Below are 20,636 nucleotides of genomic sequence, written 5' to 3' on the forward strand. Positions count from 1 at the left end.
GAACAGTGTGTGCAGCATCAAGGCTTTTTCTTCTTTCGTTCTTCATTTGTCTGCACACACACACACGCAAACAGCACGCAGATTAGGCCACAATGAATACCATGGCCAGGAATTTAGATGGATTAAACAAATCAAAATATTTATCTCTCTCGCTATATTTTATTCTATTTTTTTTTATTTATATATATATATATATATATATATATATATATATATATATATATATATATATATATATATATATATATATGAATTTAATATGCAATTTCTATCTTTCTATAGTATCTTAACAGCAGGCTCAAAAGCTTATGATTCTGGCATTGTCTGCAAATGCAAAGTGATAGCCAAGTCTCTTCTGTCCCACGAAGAGGCAGAGAAAGCAAAAGGAGAGGCAGACAGAAGGGAAGAGACAAATCAACTGACAAAATCCTGACAGACACACGTGGACAGAAAATGAGCAGAGACGTGCAAGAAGAGTCATCATTGCGCTTGAATTTAATGTATCTGCAGCCGGGCATACCAGTCCACATCCTGTTTTAATTTGGGCATAATATCCAGGAGTCAAACTGGGATTTGATGCCAAAGCAGTCTCTCATATGAGTGCTCCCCTTATGTTCAGGTGTGGATTCTCAGGCTTTTAGACCCTGAATGTGAGGTGTTAACCCCAAGGTCTTTGGATAGTGATTTTTGTTTAAGAGATTAAACTTCTGTGAGTTCTGTAAGGTGATTTCCAGTGAGCCAGGTCCGTCTGTAAGTGAAATGTTGGCCCCTGTTTTTGTACCAGTAATGCCCAGATCCTGAACTGGACAGTGTAGCTTAAGGTGTGCAGGAGTTGCAGGCTTGTGTGGTCGATTAGCTCCCCGTCAGATGCAAGAAAAAGTTCACACTTCCAAACAAATAATGCCACAAACCACTTTAAGCCTTCTCAGTGTTTTCAATGAATCCACAAGTGGTTGGTTTTGGTCATGGCTGGCGAGTTGTGAGGTCCTCCTCTCAGGTCTGAGCAAGGCACCACAGAACCCTAAAGGATTCAGAGCTGCTCCCGTGTCTCCATAAATCCACAACTAAAACAGCCACCACAAAAAAGTATGAACACAAGGGGCAAGAGAAACTGTACTTATTGGCCTCTCCTCCTCCACTCTGGTGTTTATACTGTAGATGTAGTTCTGTATTCAGAACATGAACGCAGTGTTTGCCTCCCCATTTTTTTTTTCTATAAAAAGAACCAACAAAAGTTTTGCAGTCCTCCACATTAGGTGTGTTTTTAAAATCAGGATTTCAGCTTCAGTTATTCTCTCAATGTGGGGAAAAAACTGAAAATAAAACAAACAAAAAAATAATAATCACAGAAGAAATTAAAAGGTGACAATGAATGAACTCTCATGTGGAATAGTGGTCCTGTATTTTCAATCAGGCAGTTGCGCTGGACAGCTACCAGTGGTATTCCAAATCCGCTCCACTCTGCAAGAGGAAAGCCAAAGGAGGGAGAGGAGAAAACAGGGAAGAGGAGAAAAGTAAAGTAGAGGAAGGAGAAACAAGAATAAAGTCAGGAAACAGGAAAAAGGAGGAACGGGGGGGGGGGAGAAAAAAAAGAAAAAGTACACAAGTTATCAAACACAAACACAATTTAAACATCAGGCTCAATGATTCATTCCCCAACCCAGATTTGAAGGTCAGCTTTCCTTATGATCAACAACTTAAAGAAACAACACAATATAATTACACTGCTGTTATAACCGCAGTGCAAGGCAGGGCACATCTCCAACCTCAGTCTGCAGATCCTTTCTTTAACGTATTCCAACAAAGCTGGTCCAACGCCTTTCATCTTATTGCAGGGAGGGACACAGAAATAAAGACTGCTGTATATTTGCGTGCAGCTGCTGAAAGACTGAGACAGCGATGCATGCGTGTAGGACCGGTGCATGCGTGTTTGTATGCCTGAGACGTGAGAGAGGGACGGACAGGACTAGAAACACCTTTATCATTCATCCTCATCAGACCTCGACAATCATGTCTGTACACAGACATCCACACAAACACGCCTTAAACTCTAAATGGAGCTCCACATGCAAGACAGCAGATCAGAGCAGGGAGTAGAGACAGATGAAGGTGTGACAGGGAGGATACGTGTAGCAGGTCGCCACTTACATGCCTGTGTGTGTGTGTGCGTGTGTGTGTGTGTGGCTGTGTGCATGTGTGTAGATGAGGGGTTGGAAGGGGAGGTGGGGTGTAACAGTTATATATGTCATCACTTACCAAATGAAACAGGAGGGCTGCGTTAATCAGAGGGTGAACACACAGTTAGACAATAGATACATCCCTTGTCAATGTGTATGTGACTACAGGTGCGTACCTTACTACACACCATGTGCAAAATATATGTTTAAGTGAAGTGTGCAACCAGCATTTATTGGGCTACTATGACACAATGACACACTTCTTGCTAGAAGCTGTGTAGGAAAACTTAGCCACTTGCAGACAAAGACACTTGCCAAGGTTAAACTAGAATAGTTCTCTGACAGTGTTATGACAGGCAGCCTTGTTTCTCTCTCCCAAGAGCTGGAAAAGTTACATAGCAGGTGGCAACACTCAAAATTTTGTGTTACAGTGTACAGTCACACACAAAACCTACCCACTGAGGTTTTAAGGGGAGCCATGTTGGGTTTTATTTTTTACTCAATTAATAAAATAACAAATGCTTAAAAGTAAACTGCAGGAAATTAATAAGTAGTGGCTGAAGCAAATAATAGATAATTAAATAAATACATTAGATAAAGAGCAGACAGATAGTGGACCAGTAGTTACCAGACTAACTTCACGGCATTTGGGAGATATGTTTTTCTTATTTATGGCCTTCCCGGTCTATATGTTTATCTTATCCTTGAGGGTTTTCCCAAAACATATACATCTGTGTCTAAGGAGGGTGTGTATAGGTCACTGCACCCTGTTGCAAGTAGAATAAAACTGCCATGTCATGATTAGGGACATGTGTTTCTTTTACAGAGCTTTTATTGCTGATTGGAAGAAGCTCGTGCCATGAGGCCGCAACCAGCCATTGGACAAACCAATCTGAGAAGGCCGAGTCTAAACCACGGCTCTCTCCATCTGTTCTGAACTGATAGTGTTTCTAGATAGTAGTAGTATAAAGTAGTATAAAGTTTTCTGTTTAGCTTAGAATCTGTGCCCTTTTGGGAGGGGAGTCACAGCCAGCTGTTTGGATGGCCTGTGATTTCCTGAACCAAAAGTGCCCGTGTACATGTGATATCTTCTGATTCTTTAATATATGAAATGTTTTACTTTTAAACTAAAGTGATTTAAATATCTTACTTCACACAAAAAAAACAAACAAAAAAAAAAAAACATGACTTAACAGCCAATACCCTTTTCGTGTGTGTGGCTGTTTCCTAATCATGTGTACACAAAACAAACAATCACAGTACCGCTACCTCATCACAAATAAACCAAGACAACACTATGAGGCAAGCATCACGTCCAGCACGAGCTAACAGGACACACGCACGTTTATACAGAGTCCTTCTAGAAGTCAGGCCCCTGCTCAACTTTTGACAAGTCAGTAAATCACAGACAGACACACATACACATACATATACACACACACACACACACACACACCATACAAGACAGCTACTGGACAGAGCTCTATATGGATACTACGGTGCTAATAACGCTCAAAAAAATGTGATAGTGGTATCAATCTTGTGAGGTTCTCCCACAGACACATTTTTATCAATCCTTTAAAAACATTTACACACTCACATATATGTACTGTAAGCCATCTACTACAACAACAGAAATTAACAGCAGCACAAAGGTATATCTGACTCCCTGTTTTCAACTCATGATATCAGAGGACGTGTGTGTGAGACTTGCAGGCAGGTGGCGACTGCTGCAAAACCCAAGAGTGCATTTCCACCTCTGTGGAAAAGACTGAATCCTTAAGCATCATACTCCAAAGCAAGTTGTGTTACCATTTCATAAACGCTCAAACAGTTCACGTCATTGAAAACAGGGAAACAGAGCCATGTTTGAAGAAAGGACACAACAATAAACATACTGTACTTGACTGTTTTCCCCATTTTATAGGTATACCGAGGTTATTTGCTGTGCCCTGTAAATATAAATGCAGGTTAAATAACTAACTGAACTAGTGACGAACAGAAGCTGTGTACCCAGGCCTCTGGACACACTGAGCATTAAATTAAATGAAGACATGAGGCTGCATCAGTGGTTAGAAAAGTACACCTGGAATTTTTTTTAAACTTTGCAATCAAAGTTAGTGAAAAGTTTATTACAGCCACTTGCCCCCCAGTAAAGTGGAACTATTATGTTCATTTCAGCCCAAGGAGAAGAAGCATGGCATGATTCTTTATTTTTCTTACACTGGTGCTTGATGCAGCCCCTCAGTACATCCAGGTGTCAAAATACCCATCTTAGTTACCATTCCTTGTCAGATTTTTTGCAGTGAGCTGGGTCTCACCTCCACTAATTTTAGTCATTAAACTGGAGCACTGTGTATGTGCTGTTGATGCCGTTATCTGACAAATAACACAGCTTTTTGGGTCGTGCAGTACAGTCTTTCCAAAAAGTTTGAGCTTCAGTTTTGTTGAGTCATACACTAATATTTTATTAGGCTATAATTTAACACTAATTAGCAGTAGAGTGTGTGTGTGTGTTGCACCAGTACAGTTTCTAGCCATAGCTGCTAACTTAGCATACATTCTTATTGTCCAAGTAAGGTCATTTCTGGCTCCAAAACACCAACATGGTGGCCGCCAAAATGCTAACATTAAAGATTTAAAATGCCAAAACTAGTGACTGATGTCATCATGTCTGTCTTTCATATACAGTCTATGGTTTGAGCCTAAAACAAAACCTGGCAGCATGAACATTCACAGAAATGACGAGTACCATCTCTCTGTATCAGTAAATATTAAAGTTATTATCTGCCTTCTGTGGGACATAATTTTGTATTCAATCTTTGAATCACCTTGGTCTATAAAGGTGTATAAAGCAATGTCTACTTATATGTCACTTTTAAAAGGTGTATATGAGGAAAATGCACTAAACAGCTGACTAAAGTGAAAAACCTTAGCTGGGAGAAAAAGTGGAAGATAATGTACTGAGTTAACATCCCCGTCACTGTCGCTTACAACTGCTACAACACATAAAATGGCTTTCAAGAACAAGCCACTTTTTACAGGACAAACTTGAAAGTTTTAAAGGTGGATATTCTTTTCTATCTGCTGTTGTTTGGCTTTATTTACAATCATTTTATTGTATATCAACTACCTCTATCTTTATGGTGTCCATGGGTGCCAGCATGAGACTGTGTCTGTGTTCATATCAGCAAATTTCCAAAATTTCAAATAAGACAAAAACAGTATAAAGCTGAAGGATGCAGAGGAATATCTGCCATTCAGCAGCAAAGTAAATTTACAAATTTATAAACCACTTTCTCACACTCAATTGCACTTGCAACTAAAGATTCTCCTAATATATATTTTTGGGTTTTTTTTAATATAGTTTTGACATATAGTTTTTTGTTAGGACAAAGAAAGCTCCGAGGGGTGGAAAACAAACAAACTGGACAAAGAAATCATTAAATTGAGCCAATCTGAAGCAATTTCAGGAAATAAAGTGAATGTCTACACTTCACAGTTCCAGAAGATTTTTGAGAAAGCTGTATGCACGCAAACCCATTACGAAGGCTAACAGGAAGGTGTGTTTCATGCACCATGCATAGAGAAACACCTACTGCTGTTTAAAGTCAGCAATTTTATACTTTGTCTATAAATCATCAGTTTGGTCCACCAGATGAGATGAATCAACATAAGATTAGGAGGACTGGACAAAACATCTTCCACTGATATTTCACGGGAATGTACTTCACAGAGCCTACACACTTACTTTGTGACTAGATCGACAGCTTATCAACTGTTAGTTGGCTGTAGTTGTACATTTAAATTATTAAATGCATTTGGCAAACTTAACAAATAAGACAGCTGAAATCTCAAATTTGCCATTTGGGCTCAATATATTTTTGCAGTTTTATCTTCTGTAAATGGGCAAAGACAGACAAAACACCCATTTATTATATATGCTGATACTTACTCCATCTTCCTCTCTGTATGGGTTCAGACGGTTGTATACTGCTTCAATAACACTGCGTCTGCAGGAGGAACACATACAAAAATGTAATGAGGTATTGGTTAGAACTACCTATCAAAGCTATAAAAGAGTGGAAAACTAGTTAGAGTAAGGTGTCGCTGTTAAAAAATAAATCCATCTTGATTATATTGCAACAATTTTATAATTACCATTGTCTGGGAACATAAGCCACTCATCAGCCATGGCAATTTAAATTTTACAGCATAAAAATTACATATACTGTTGAACGGACCCCTGAGGATAATGGTGCTTACTTGCTGGCAAGACCACCCCCTGGTGGCAAAGGGGGCATGCCGCTGTCAGTGGACAAGTTCCTCATCACCGTTACCAGATCTGGAAACCCCTCCTCCCCTGGTCGAGACAGCATCTCTAAAACAGCACCAGACATGTTGTTACACAAGTGCCTGTTAACAGAGCTGATGACAGCCATGAACATCTGTGCAAAGACAGGAGAGAGAGAGAGAGCAGAACAACAGGAGGAGGGAGACCAAAAATGTGACAAATGAGGAGAAAGGAAGTGAAGATGGAAAACATAAATGAATTTGTGGAAGTGAGTGTGTCTGAGACAAGGAAAGGGAGAAAGATGGTGACAGAAAGAGGCCTGCAACTGAGCTGAGTGGCATGAGGCCAAGATAATGTTCCGCCAGAGAATTCCTCTCCCTCTATTTTGTTCTATTCCCTCTCTCCTCTGTCTTCCAGTACTAGACAGTACCCTAAGCCAAACATCTAGTCTGCTTTACACAAACAATGTTTGAACTTCCGAACTGTATGTAGAAAAGTGGAATGGTTTAACTAATTTTAGCGTGCTTTTCAGCCCATATGAATTTACATTATTATAGCAAATAATTACTTCTCTCTTTCATCTGCATTTCAAAGTCTTAGGGAAGATATTGGGGCCTATTTTTCCATACTGTATATCAAGACAACACTTGTATCAGACAGGTAAAAACAAAACATTCCTCAGAGCTTTAAATGCACGCATCCAGACACACACACACACACAAAGTTGAAACTAGAAAGAAAAGGCGCAGAGAGTACAGCAAAGGAGCAAGGAATCCATTCCAACAAGACAGTGAATGTTTGAGTGAGGGAAGGGAGATGCAGTTAGGGAGGGAAAGGGAGGAGAAGAGTGAATAAAGAGGGGAGATGTTTGCTGAAGTGGAAAGGGAGGTCATGATGGTGTCATTCTTCTCCTGTGAGCTTGAGCAAATTTGGCTGGAGGTTAGACAGCAGTGAGTGGCAAGGTCAGTCAGTCGAGGGAATATACAGCTTTGATACACAGTTTCAGTTGAAATAAGATCGGTGTAATAGCGGCAAAACATCTTTAAATATAAAAATGGTTATCAAGGAGAGTTTAAGTCCCTAGCTATCTGTACATTTATTTTTTCAACAGCCTATTTAAATTAAATTTTATGTTCACTTTAAGCCTCAAAAAGACTATTAATAACCAAGTCTTGCCATTTTCCTCCATCCAGTCACTCTCACCTTCAACTTGAGACTCCAGATAATTATTGAGCTCAGTGTCTTTCCTCACAGCTTCCTCCGACACTTTGGGAGCATTGGGCAAACACACTAACACAACACTCATGTTATCCCGACTCCCCTAAGATGGACCAGAAAAGAGAAAAAGAAAGAAAGAGCAGGTTAAGAGAAAACAAAGTTGTGTAGTTCTAATGTTTCATGAAAAACAAATAAGCAATAACAATGCATTTTTTCCATTATAATCTATTGACTTCAAGCAGATAACAGGTGCTGGTCAGGATCAAGGAGGAACCTGCAAGTCATCTTTCAAGCGTTTCATACTTCAAAAGGTCTGTACTTCATTCTTTGCATTTTTACTTTGTCCTTTTTCTAAGACTGCCAAAACAATTTCTCTCATTTTGTTTTTCTTGAAGGAATGTTTAGCCAAGTCCCTGATCCATTAAAGCTGTTACAATTAGTTTTTGTTCAAACAAACATCTCTTTGGAACTTTTTCTTCATCATATACTTTTCCTCTGTATCAGGAAATTCAAATGGCCTTCTTGCTGACAAAATTATTTTACACATTTAAGCCTTTAGAAAGCAGTGGATGTGACACCAACATATACAAATGACAAGCTCCAAAACAAATAAGTACATACCTTGTGCAGACAAGTGTCCACCACTTCATTGCAGACTTTCTCCAGGTCGTCACACACCTCAAGCCTCGATTTCACAAACTCGCACAGCTCCTCATTGGACATGACATCCCAGATGCCATCACATGCCAGAATCACAAACTGATCCTGTTCCGGTGCCCGAACCATCACAAACACCTCTGGTTCAGGGCTAACCAGCTGCTCTGTGGGACCTTTGCCATCCACACACTTGTAATCATAGTCCCCCAAGGCCCTCGATACAGCCAGTGACCCATTAACCCTTTGAATCATCACTGAACCACCAGCATTCTGGATGCGCTCTCTCTCACGTGGGTTGCAAGGCTTGTGGTCAAGTGTGGAGAAGCACACCTGTGAATTGCGGTACAGAACAGCTCGAGAATCCCCACAGTTAATGAAAAAGAAATGATCAGGTGACAGAAGAATTCCCACTGCTGTGGAGCCACTGCGGTCCATGCCATTTCGAAGGTCGGAGAAGCTGCGCATGTGCTCATCTATTTTCAGGAAGCCTGTCCGGATGCCAGCCTTCACAGCCTCCACTGCAGGAGGAACTGGTGCTGGAGGGTTGGACACATCTGATCCAGACTGAGAGCTTTGTGTGTTTCCAGCCCCTAAGCTAGCAGTGATTATGTGTTCCAGAAGATGCTTGGAGCAGTAATTGGCAACTTTTGAGCCTGCATGGCCATCGTACACAGCAAAAAAGGACCAGTCAGTCATACCAGGAGCTGGAAGCCCCAAAACAGCTGTATGAGCATCCTCCATCTCCACCCGCCAGCCCTGCATGGAGCTTAGCCCATAGCGCAGGCCATTGCCCGCGCCATGTGAATTATACTTCTCTGTTTTGGGCTTGTCCAGGAACGCACCCATGGCTCTTCACTGGGAGACCCAATGCTACCTGTGAGAAAACACAACAGAAAGACAAACAGGGGACACAGGAAGAAAATCAGACAATGAGACAGGACTGAACAGTTAAATATTTCTCTACTATGCTGGCAAATTATAATACAGTTTAATTTATTCACTGTCAACACTGTCCATTTTGGTAGATTTCAGGAAAGATGCAGAAACTGCTGTCTCAAGCAAAGCACTCATCACTGGGTACAATGTGTTGTCAAACTCCATTAGATTTATAGTAGCATTATGTAAAAATTGCTTGCTGATGTAACTTCTTGACAAACAATGGCTTATAGCTTCATTCAGCTTAATTGCATCAGCATCAATATATGCAAACTGACAAATGCAGACTGACTTTTTCCAAACCATCAATGAAGGCTCAAATATACTAACAGCCAATCATATCAACCATTAACTTGTGTGAAAAAGTAATTATATAAAATTACACTTTCAATCTTCATGAACGGTAATGACATTAAGGAAAAGTCTTAGAAATCTTAAAGATTTGCATAAAACAACTAAGGGAGGATAAACAGTGTTCTCTTGCATTATGTTCAAGCTTTCAAAGTCTTAACAGTTTCTTGATATCTAGCCATCTTTGGCTGCTTTACAGCCATTATCTCCTGTTCAATTTTGGCTGTCATACAGAAAAAAAATAAATAAATCCTACCATATTCATTTTTTTTCATATCAGGTGATAGTTATGTATCACAATATGAATCAAACAATCATTTCTGCCAAGCTTAAAGATTCATTTTTACTCCTAAGATATAAAGTCAATTTTAATTTAAATATTTGTTTTCTGTCAGAAGCTGAACATGATAAATATAGTGCAGAACATTATATATCTGTATTTTAAACAATATATTTTCAAATCTTAATTCTGACCAATCAAAAGCCTCAAGTGTGACAGAAGAACACAAAGTGAAAAACTAAATCTTTTGGTCTCTTCCAAATAATGTAGATATTAATATAAAAATAAAAAATTAATAAATTAATAATTAATTAATATAAATTACATTAATTAATAGAAAATAAAATTGGGAGAAAAAAACAAAACAAAAACAATACCTTTTTAATTGTTGGAGAAACAACCCCACAAATAAACACACACACACACACACACACACACACACACACACACACACACACACACACACACACACACACACAAAAAAAACCATCCTGTATATATCCTCAGTACAAATTCAATAAACTTTCAAATGTAAACAAAGGAGAACATGAACAAAACTGACACATTCCTGCTCCAAAGCAAAAAATAAACAATTTAACAAAAGGAAACAAAAAGGAAGAAAAGAAAAAAAAAGCACAACAGCAGCTGTGCTATCTGAATGAAGTGGGCAGTGAAACTCACTGATCAGATAAGCAAATTGACCACGAATCCAATGTGGTAGTGAAGTATGACACAGCTGTTCAAGTATCTCTCTACATTTCATGTATAGCTTGGAAAGTGCCATCCAAGAAAAATGTTTATGGCCAGGGAATTAGCAATGAGAGTCAGCCACTTTATTCAGCTATCTAAATCCAACATTTTCGGCTGTGCTTGCTGGCATCATGTCTTTGGGCTGCTGCATTTGTGATATCATTGCGTCTTTAATTTTTTGTTGTAAGGCATGGTATGGAAGAAAGTGTCTGGGACTGTAAAAGTCTTGTATTGCATTGCATTGTGCAGGTAAACAGTCAAATGTGCATTGTGCAAGGATGGCACTGCCTCAGATGATAAAAACCATTTGTGGTGTTACCTGCATTTGTGGAAGCATGCTTTTGATGGTTTGCAGTGTACGATGCTCTGCTTCTTTGTCATACTATATATGGCCAAAATACCTCCACCTTTCTTTTTAAAGGTGTCCTCATATTATCATCACCCAGCCCTATGTTCAATTTGTTCTTTGTGGTTCTAAAATGTTTATACTCAGCAGGCAATTAAAGTTTTCCCATTCGGCTAGGTGTCACTGTGTCTTACTACTGGTAGCATGAGGCCATACCTGGACCCTACAGAGGTTGCACAGGTAGTCCAACTCATCCACATCAATACGTGCCATTCCCAGAAAGTTTGCTGTGACTCCCAGCACAGTCTCAAGAATAGGAAGGAGATTCCAGGAGATGGGCAGTTACTCTAGGAGAGCTGGACAGAGCCACAATTGGTCTTTAACCCATCAGCAGGACCCGTATCTGCTTCTTTGTGCAAGGAGAAACAGGATGAGCACTGCCTACAAAATGACATCCAGCAGGCCACTGGTGTTAATGTCTCTGACCAAATAACCAGAAACAGATTTCACGAGGGCGGCCTGAGGGCCCGATCTCGCGACAGCTGTGTTCACGCTTGACTTCGCAGGGCTACAGAAAGCAAAATGGCAACCAGCATGAACGCGAGGGGGGAGAAGAGGAAAAAGGGAGCGCAAAGGACAATTTCAAGCTTGCTATTAAACATAAAATCCCAGGAGCTGTGCGAGGCCTTGTCATGTTGACAACGTGATGACGGATATTTGAACGTAGGAAGTGCTTTTTAGCAGCTGATCAGATCAATAAAACATCTGGATTGTAATGTTTTTGTTCTGTACGCTTTTTACATGATTTCTGCAAACCCATTAGTGGAAGAAAATATCGTTCTGGGACATGTTGAACACATGATATGTAAGGGTAACTCTTCTGGTTTATATGCAAAAATAATAAATAGCACTGTCGATCTAATAAGACCTGAATTAAAGTTCTACATAGGTAACTGGAAATAAACTAGCCTGCTGCATAATTTTTTCACTTTGATTTTCAGGACGTCTTTGAATTCAGCCCACAGTAGGTTGATCATTTTCATTTCCATCAAATGATGTGGCATCATTTCATTCCTAACACATCAGTATAGATATTCATCAGGATTTTTTCCCCCATTGAGATCTGATGTTTTCAAAAGTGTTCCTTTAATTTTTTGAGCAGTGAAAATAATTTATATATAGACACACACACACACACATATACACACTACTCATTCCTCCCTATGTGCACTCTTAAATATTTTTTTATGACTTAGGACTGCACCACAATACCTACTTAGCTGTGTTTGTTGTTTAAGTTTCATACCAGAGAATCACATTGTGGACAGAAATGGTCAGAACAGTAGTCATGTCTTCTTAGTGAACATAAATAGATTACAACCCTCAAATGACTTCCTTAAATGACTCTGAAAACACAAACCCTACAAATATCACATATTTAAGGAGAATATTTAAATTTTGGGGTTGCTGGAGCTTTTAAGCATGCCTGTGTTTCTTATACAGTCTACTCAATAAGGCTTAAGGAACAAATCAACTGAAAAGTTATCACTGCTCATCACATCCACAAATAGAAGTCACTTTGGTTCATGCTTAAAGAAACTGAGAAGAAAGTTTAAAAGCTTCTTTGGCTAGCCAGAATTGCATTCAATAAGCATTAACAAACCCCACAGAGTGTTCAAGAGGATGCATTATCTTTCAGTAACTGCACCTGCATTAGCTAAATGCACAGCAGCATTATACTGCTGGATTGCAGAGAGAAATTCTCTATCCAGTCTGTTTATTGGTTTTGCAATGTGAGAACTTTAACTGTCTTATTGATTGTCACACTACTTAATGTAATCTTAGCCACGGAAATTGCACTACAACCTATGCCTTATCTCTGAAAATATCAATAAATGCTACTTACAAGTAAGTGGCAGGCACACTCAAAGGATGCTGTCTTTTAATGTACATGAGGACAAAGCTAAAAGGTTCCACTCAGAAAATAAAAAAATAAATAAATAACAAGTGCCCACTCTTTTGCTATTAACTAATGATTTAAAGCCAAATGTGAAAATACAAATTTCATCAACAAAAATGAAACACATGAATGCTAACTAGACATAAATGAAGGGGAGTCAGTGAGTCATCCTCATCTACATGTGCATTTAGAGCGTGCTCATCTGTCCCACACAAGATTAAAAGAACAGAAATACTTCAAAAACAACTAATGCAACTGTCTACACTGCCTGGCTGACACCGTGCTCTTGACTCTCACTTCATGTGTGAGTCTCTGGAAGTCCACAGGAAAATTAAACTCTATTCATTCAAAAGACATTCCACTATGGAGGCATCATGTACACGACATCTTGTTAGAATATAGACGGTTCATCATAGGATACAGCAGAGACATAATATCAGGACATGGCATTCAAAGAATCCTGAATGAAATACTGAAAACTTAAAAAGGTGGTTTGTCTAGCCTCTACCCACGAAAGAGCCAAACAACACAAAAAAGGGAAACATATTAGCAAATTATGTTATTGAACTCAGGCACACACACCATACAGGTTAGGCCTGTCAACGGATATCCTAAATTAGATTATATAATCAAATAGTGCAGGCTGTATTTATAATTTTATTTTTCTTGTTAAAAATCAGGTTTGACAAGTGATTCCATATATGCTGCTTCTGAATGTCCCTGTGACCAATCAAGTTAATGTGAAGGCTCTCTCTCTCTCGTTTTGTTTAGATAAAGGGGTTCGTAATATCTTCTCAGGGGTGTTTTAAAAATGGCTGCCAAGTAGCAAGACTTGCTTCTAGAAGGACCCTGGATAAATGTAATCACTCTGTATTGATTTGTGGGGACAAGTGTACCCACAAGAAGACAGCAAAGTAACCCCAGAGCATAACAGCCACAAGATCGCCCTCACTTTAAGGGTCAAGGGTTTAGGTTTTTGAAAATGTCACCCATCTGCATTTGTAGGGCTTGACACTGGAAGGCTGCTTCGAGATTATCTGAACCCTGGGTTTAAGGCATTTAACGCTGGGCAGAATGGGTGACAACACAACTGGGATAACTTAAACAAGTATGATGTGGAAACTTGAAGTCTGTATTGCAGATAAGCAGATTTTGAAATAAAAATATAATAGATTCTGCATTTTGTAATAAGTGAGGGGACACAGAATTTCTAACCATCAAGAAATCTCATTTGTTTAAAGCAGAATATTTTTTTCATGCCTGGAGAGCATCTTTAAAGACACAAATAATGCTTATTCAAATTTCACTCTCTTTACTTTGCCAGCAGCTGATTAGTTATCAGAGTGTTTGATGTGACTTCACTTTCAATTCAGATGATATTCAACAGGTGGGTAACAAACACAACACACGCATGCACAGACAGACAGACAGACAGACACACACTTGGTCACCGATCACACATCAAAGGGATGGAAAGCATCAATAGTCCAGACCACTTGAATTATTACCTTGACAACAAATGCATTCACACACAACACTGAACTTATTATCAAACAGATATCAAAGCAATTTCCACAATCATCAAATCAAATTATTTGGCCCATGCTGCAACCACATACACATCATACCAGGGCAAGAGTTCTGTTATTTTAAGGCTCATAAAAAGACAAAATGTGTACTATACCCGGCTCAAAGAGGGCCTTTGACATTTGACTGCTCACATAGTTAAAGCAGTCTGCATTACCTCATTTCACCTACATCTATATTTTTGCTGCTATTTCTAGGCATATGATACACAAATATACATTAAAGCTTGAGCTTTTTAAAACAATTACAAATATTTTTAATCACCGTCCTGATGATTTTCCTTTGGTGGAAGGCCAAAATAACTTTGGCAGGTGTCAATTCCCCAGATTACTGGTGTATATTAAACATAAACACTAGCATATGCAATTTGTACTCCATAGACTGATGTCACCCAAAGTCTGATGTCTCCATGGCTACCCAGTGTGGAGTGGCAGCTGAATGGTTGTCATAACAACAGAGAGTAGTAGATAGATGTGACTGCACATGTATGTGTGTGAACATTCATGGGGTCAACAAAGGTGACCAAAAAGCAGAGTCTGGCTTTGCTCCGATTTAGCAGAGCAAAATCCCCCCCCCCCACCCATTTTCTGTTTGAGGCAGGCCCAGAAAAACCGCCAACGTCAGACTTCAGACAAGCAGGGTGGCTTTAACAAGCTAACTCAATTTAACAGTCAGCTGCTGATAGGATCCACGCAGGGCAAGATTAGCTTGTCAAATGCAGACCACAGACTTCACACAGTGAACTAATGTCTTAGCGCTCTCTTCCAATTCAATGACATGAAAGGTACAGTGTGTGATATAACAGCATATACTACTTTTAGAAGTCAGCATCACCTTACAGATGCACTGTTGTTTTACATGATGATAATTTAGGAGCAGGTTGATAGGAAATGCATCATGGTAGTCGTGTTAGTTGTTATAGAGCTATTGTACTGAGTTGCTGATGAGGGAAAATTAGGCTAGCACTTGATAAGCACTGCCCTGCTATATTTATCCTATATTTAGTTACACACAACTAAACTAGATGGGTTAGGAAAAACAAAGTTAACCCAACAATTATCTAAGCTAACTCAATAAAGGAAAGACCTCAGTGGTCTTGAATTATGATTTTTCTGAACTGACATTTTACACTTGTCCACTACAAAGAAGTCTCTATACAGTTAGCATCACCTTACTTAAAGGGTAACCATTAACCATATCCTTGTCATTAAGTAGTCAGTAGCACTGCAACAAGTTCTCAGTTAAATGAAGCTCTACTTTTAACTTGTCAGAAAAAAGAAAAAATTGATTTAACATTCAGATCTAAAAAGTGATACAATGTGGAAGTTGCCTTGTACTTCTTTCATTTTAATGGTCATCAGGAGGCAACCCTTGGGGGTCACAAAAATTCTTCAGGTTGTACAGAAGTCTGAGAAAACAGCCCACAGCTCCCTTGCTCTGTGACCTAAGTAAACTCCTTTCTGATGACTGTCACTAGTTTCAGGTCATGATGGACTGAACTTTTGTAAATTATACTTATTGTTAGAAAGGATGATTATCCAGGGTATACCAACAGCTTGTGATTGACAGGTCGTTAGACAATAAGCATGCAATTTCACTGTCAGATCCACCAGCACCAAGAGGACAACAGCAAAGACACACAGCTTTAAACACCATAATAGGACTTCACTAATCAGTCAGTGATATCAAGGTGGCTATGGTCATCTTTCATCATTTTTACAGTCACAATGCTAAAAAAAAAAAAAAAAAATATTAAAAACTGATGCAGGTAGGCCATATAAAACAGCTGTGTTGTAACTATTATAGCTTAGGTCCACACTATCCAAAGTCCACAATAGGTCTCTGAACATGCATAACATATGGATGTGTAAATGACGTGTAATGTTCAATTTCTACTAATGTGATTCCATGCCTTTTAGCTATGGCATCATCTTTTTGCTGATTAAGTACCCATTAGCCACATGTTGATTGATGATTCTTAAAAGAAGGCAGCTGAACAGCTGGCATAACACACAGTCTTCAGTTATGATTAAAAAAAAAAAAAAAAAACTCAAAATGAGTTTCTCTGAGTTTTTTTTTTTTTTTTAACAAATTCGAGAGGTGGAACAAACACCCCACCCCCGATGACTCATCTTTGAAGCTGGTTCAGAGGCTGTCAATTTCCTGGAACAAGAGCTCTTTGAACAGATAGCTTCAGGGATGACGGGGCCATTGCCTGACCAGACTGGAGTCTGTCAGACTATGTCCAAAGAGGTTGAAAGTAGATGTATCATGTCACACTGGAATGTGAGTAGTTTTTTCTGTAATAAACAGTGCTGTGAAAAAGTATTTTACCCCTTCCTGATTTCTTTTTTTTTTTTTGCACATTTGTCACACTTGCATATTTCAGATCATCAAACTAATTTTAATATTAGACAAAGATAACCTGAATAAATACAAATTGCAGTCTTTAAATGATGATTTCATTTATTAAAAGGGAAAAACTATCCAAACTACCTATGTGAAAAAGTAATTGCCCCTAAATCTAATAACTGGCTGTGCCACACTTGGCAGCAAGAACTGAAGTAACTGGCAATGAGCTTTTCACATCACTGTGGAGGATTTTGACCCACTCTTCTTTGAGGAACTTTTTTTAAATTCAGCCACAGTGGAGGGTTTGAGACCCTCCATGAACAGCTTGTTTAAGGTCATGCCAAAACCATCTTAATCGGATTTCAGTGCAGACTTTGACGAGGCCACTCCAAAACCTTCATTTTGTTTTTTTGAGCCATTCAGAGGTGGATGGTGTGTTTAGGATCACTGTCCAGGTCCTGAAGCAGCAAAGCATTTTCAGACCACTACCACCAACACAACCGCTGGTATGATGTTTGTCTAGTGAAATGCTGTGTTATTTTATGTCAGATGTACCAGAATGCAAAACCTCCCAAAAAAGTTCAATTTTTGTCCCATCAGTTCACAGAATATTTTCCCCAAAAGTCCTGGGGATCATCAAGATGTTCTTGCAAATGTGCATCAAGTCTTTGTGTTTGCCTTGGAACTCTCCCATGTATGCCATTTTTGCCCAGTCTCCTTCTTACTGTTAAACACTGACCTTAACTGAGGCAAATGAGGCCTACAGTTCTTTAGATGTTGTTTTGGCTTCTTTTGTGACCTCATGGATGAGTTGTTGGTGCGCTCTTGGGAGTCATTTTGGTAGGCCAGCCATTCCTGGGAAGGTTTAACACTTTTCCAAGTGTGGATAATAGCTCTCGCTGTGGTTCACTGGAGCCCCAAAGCCTGGTCAATGAGTTGGTTTCTTATCTGTTCTTGAGTTTCTTTAGATGTGCTGCTTTTTGAGACCTTTCAGCCTACTTCACTGTGTCTGACAGGTTCTATTCAAGTGTTTTCTTGATTCAACAGGTCTGGCACGCAGGCCTGGGTGTGGCTAGCTGAAATTGAACTCAGCTTTCCAAAAAATGTGGTTAACCACAGTTAATTAATGATTTAACAGTTACTTTTTCACATAGAGCCAGGTAAGTTTGGATTGCTTTTTTACTTAATGAAGGATTCAAAAACTAATTTTGTATTTACTCAGGTTATCTTTGACTAATATTAAAATTATTTTGATGATCTGAAATATGCAAGTGTGACAAATATATTTAAAAAAAAAAAAGAACTCAAGAAGGGGACAAATACTTTTTCACAGCATTATACAGATTTACCTCTGTTCTCGCTATCCAGACACCTTCCTGCCTTCAGTTTGACTCCCAAGTCACAAAGGTTGAGAAATGATGAGGCACTATAAACAAATGAGTATTTAACATGCACTAAAAAAAACTCTCACTTCCTTTGGGATACATTGTAAAAGCACGTGCAAGATGTTTGCATAACACCACAGGGTGATTGAGAAATTTAAAACAGTATTACCATTATTTTCTGATATATATATAAGCACAAACACTAATTCATCTCTCAGTTATTCCAGGCTTCCCACTACATCTGAGCATGCATCTGCATGTGAAACATTTTAGTCCACACCAACACAACCAGAAGGGTATAGATAAAGGCTTTTGGACACCCCATGGACTCGCTGCAGTCACTGGCTAAAAAAGCGTGGCTACTGCAGTATTTCACATCAAGGTGCCAACACAAACATGCCACTGATGTTGCTGCCATTTCTGGAATACACCGTCACACAAACACACTGTCACACACACCAACACCCAATAAAAGGTACCCACAACAAGGCAATAAAACAAGTTAATCCCTGTACTGGAGTTTCATGGGGACCGAATGAAAATAGAAAACATGAAGTAGCTTTAAATAAAGCTTGACTCTACTATGTACATTGGCAGTAAACAATATGTTGATGTTTAAAACAAATGTTGCCTTTCTGCTCAACAGCAACCAGGATAAGCTACACATGAAACCAGCTTCACATAAGTCGCACCTGTTGCAAATATTCATAAATCAGATTAAAAATAAATTTTAACAGCTTGGCTGTCAAGACATGCCATAGCTAAATAAAGACAAACTACACCATTTCGGATCACACATATATATTCAAACGGTGGTATGATACCCATAAATCCACCAGCAGGGTGATGCTGATAACACATTTGAATACTGTCAAGTGCGTAAAATGCTACAAATGACGTGAAAAAATCATCTGAGGTGGAGCTCCAGCAGCTAGGCTATCATAATTATCATCCCCATAAATACGTAAAAATAACTGTAATTTACGATGCTGGAGCAAAATCAAGCCAAGACTCGATTCTCGTTACCGAAAATAGGGCCACTTACACTGCTAGCTAACCAGCTAGCGAAGTTCACAGTTCTCAAAGTGTTGTCTGATGCTACACGTTAGCAGGTAGCTAGCCAGCGTAGATTAGCTGCTCATTACAGTTACCAGGTGTTACTTACTGCGTATGAAAGGAATCGCTCTGTCTATCAGCCCCTCTTCTCGTGCTTACGGTAGATGTGCTAAAGCTCCCAGCCTTGTTGTGGTAGGCTTAGCAGTTCTTAATGTTACCCACTCTCCCTTTTCGGCCCCTGCTCGTCAGTTAGCTTTGAGTAAGCTAGCCAGCGTTTCACGCGATCAGTTCTCCTTTCAACATGTCTCTGCATCGAGGCAAGGCTTTTATGTACATGTTTGGCACTGTAAAACCAAGGAGCGCCAAATAAATCGCTCTTACTTAGGCTGTCGGTTCAAAAGAAAAAGCGCTCGATTCAGCAGGACTTATCTATGATTCAACACCTAGCTAATTATGGCTAAAGCTAAACGTAAAAGGCAGTGACGTTCTTTTTCAGCATCCAATTTGAAGGAGGGCTAAGACTATCGCTCTGTTCTATGATTGGACAAAAGCTGATTCGATGCTGAGATACGATTGGTCAGAAAATGAGCCAGTCAGTCTGTTTCCCCCCCAAAACATAAAAAGGTGACAATCCAGCTGTTTTACTTTATTTTTCCTGTGATGGGCTTATGTGAGTTTTAATTTATCCTCAGTTCACATGCAGTTTTCAGGAGAGACGCACTAACTGATGAGACAAAAGTTGAACTTTTTCCAAGGTTTGAGTCCTGTTACATCTGGCATAAAACTAACAGCATTTTATGAAAATAACATCATACCAACTGTCAAACATGGTGGTGGTCTGGAGCTGCTTTGTTGTTTCAGGACCTCTATGACTTGCTGTAACCGATGGAACCGTGAATAAATAAAATCATCTTTTAAAACCTCCACTTGGTATTTACTGTGTTACCTTTGTCTAATACTATCATTAGTTTCAAGTTCTGAAACATGTAAGTGTGACAAATACGCAAAAAACTAAGAAATAAGGAAGGGGGCAAGTAATTTTTCACAGCACTGCATATCGATGTTGCCAACCACCTAGTCACAGTTACTGACCAAGCAACACATGGCAATGGCACTCCCCAACAGCAGCAGCCATCCCCAGCAGGACAATGCAAAAAAAAAAAAACCCTAGCAGCTGACCTACCTACAAACTACCAAGATCCCAAGTCCACGGACGCCTCTCCCAGCAACCCACAGGATCTAACGGATCTACTGCCAACATCCAGTTGTCAAACACAACAAAACAGC

The 20,636-nt window shown here is 39.3% G+C and overlaps 1 protein-coding gene across 1 annotated transcript; it reads right to left on the reverse strand.

Moving 5' to 3' along the window:
- Positions 1 to 477: 477 nt before the first annotated feature.
- Positions 478 to 19,865, reverse strand: ppm1ba (protein phosphatase, Mg2+/Mn2+ dependent, 1Ba). Its single transcript, XM_030747736.1, has 6 exons — positions 19,459 to 19,865; positions 8,311 to 9,220; positions 7,675 to 7,792; positions 6,444 to 6,558; positions 6,133 to 6,190; positions 478 to 1,461 (listed from the first exon to the last, which is right to left on the reverse strand). Exons 2-6 carry the CDS (start codon positions 9,190 to 9,192, stop codon positions 1,432 to 1,434), a joined length of 1,203 nt encoding a protein of 400 aa, XP_030603596.1. The 5' UTR covers positions 9,193 to 9,220; positions 19,459 to 19,865; the 3' UTR covers positions 478 to 1,431.
- Between the last annotated feature and the right edge of the window lie 771 nt (positions 19,866 to 20,636).

Source organism: Archocentrus centrarchus, chromosome 15 (genome assembly GCF_007364275.1).
Source record: "Archocentrus centrarchus isolate MPI-CPG fArcCen1 chromosome 15, fArcCen1, whole genome shotgun sequence".
NCBI lineage: Eukaryota > Metazoa > Chordata > Actinopteri > Cichliformes > Cichlidae > Archocentrus > Archocentrus centrarchus.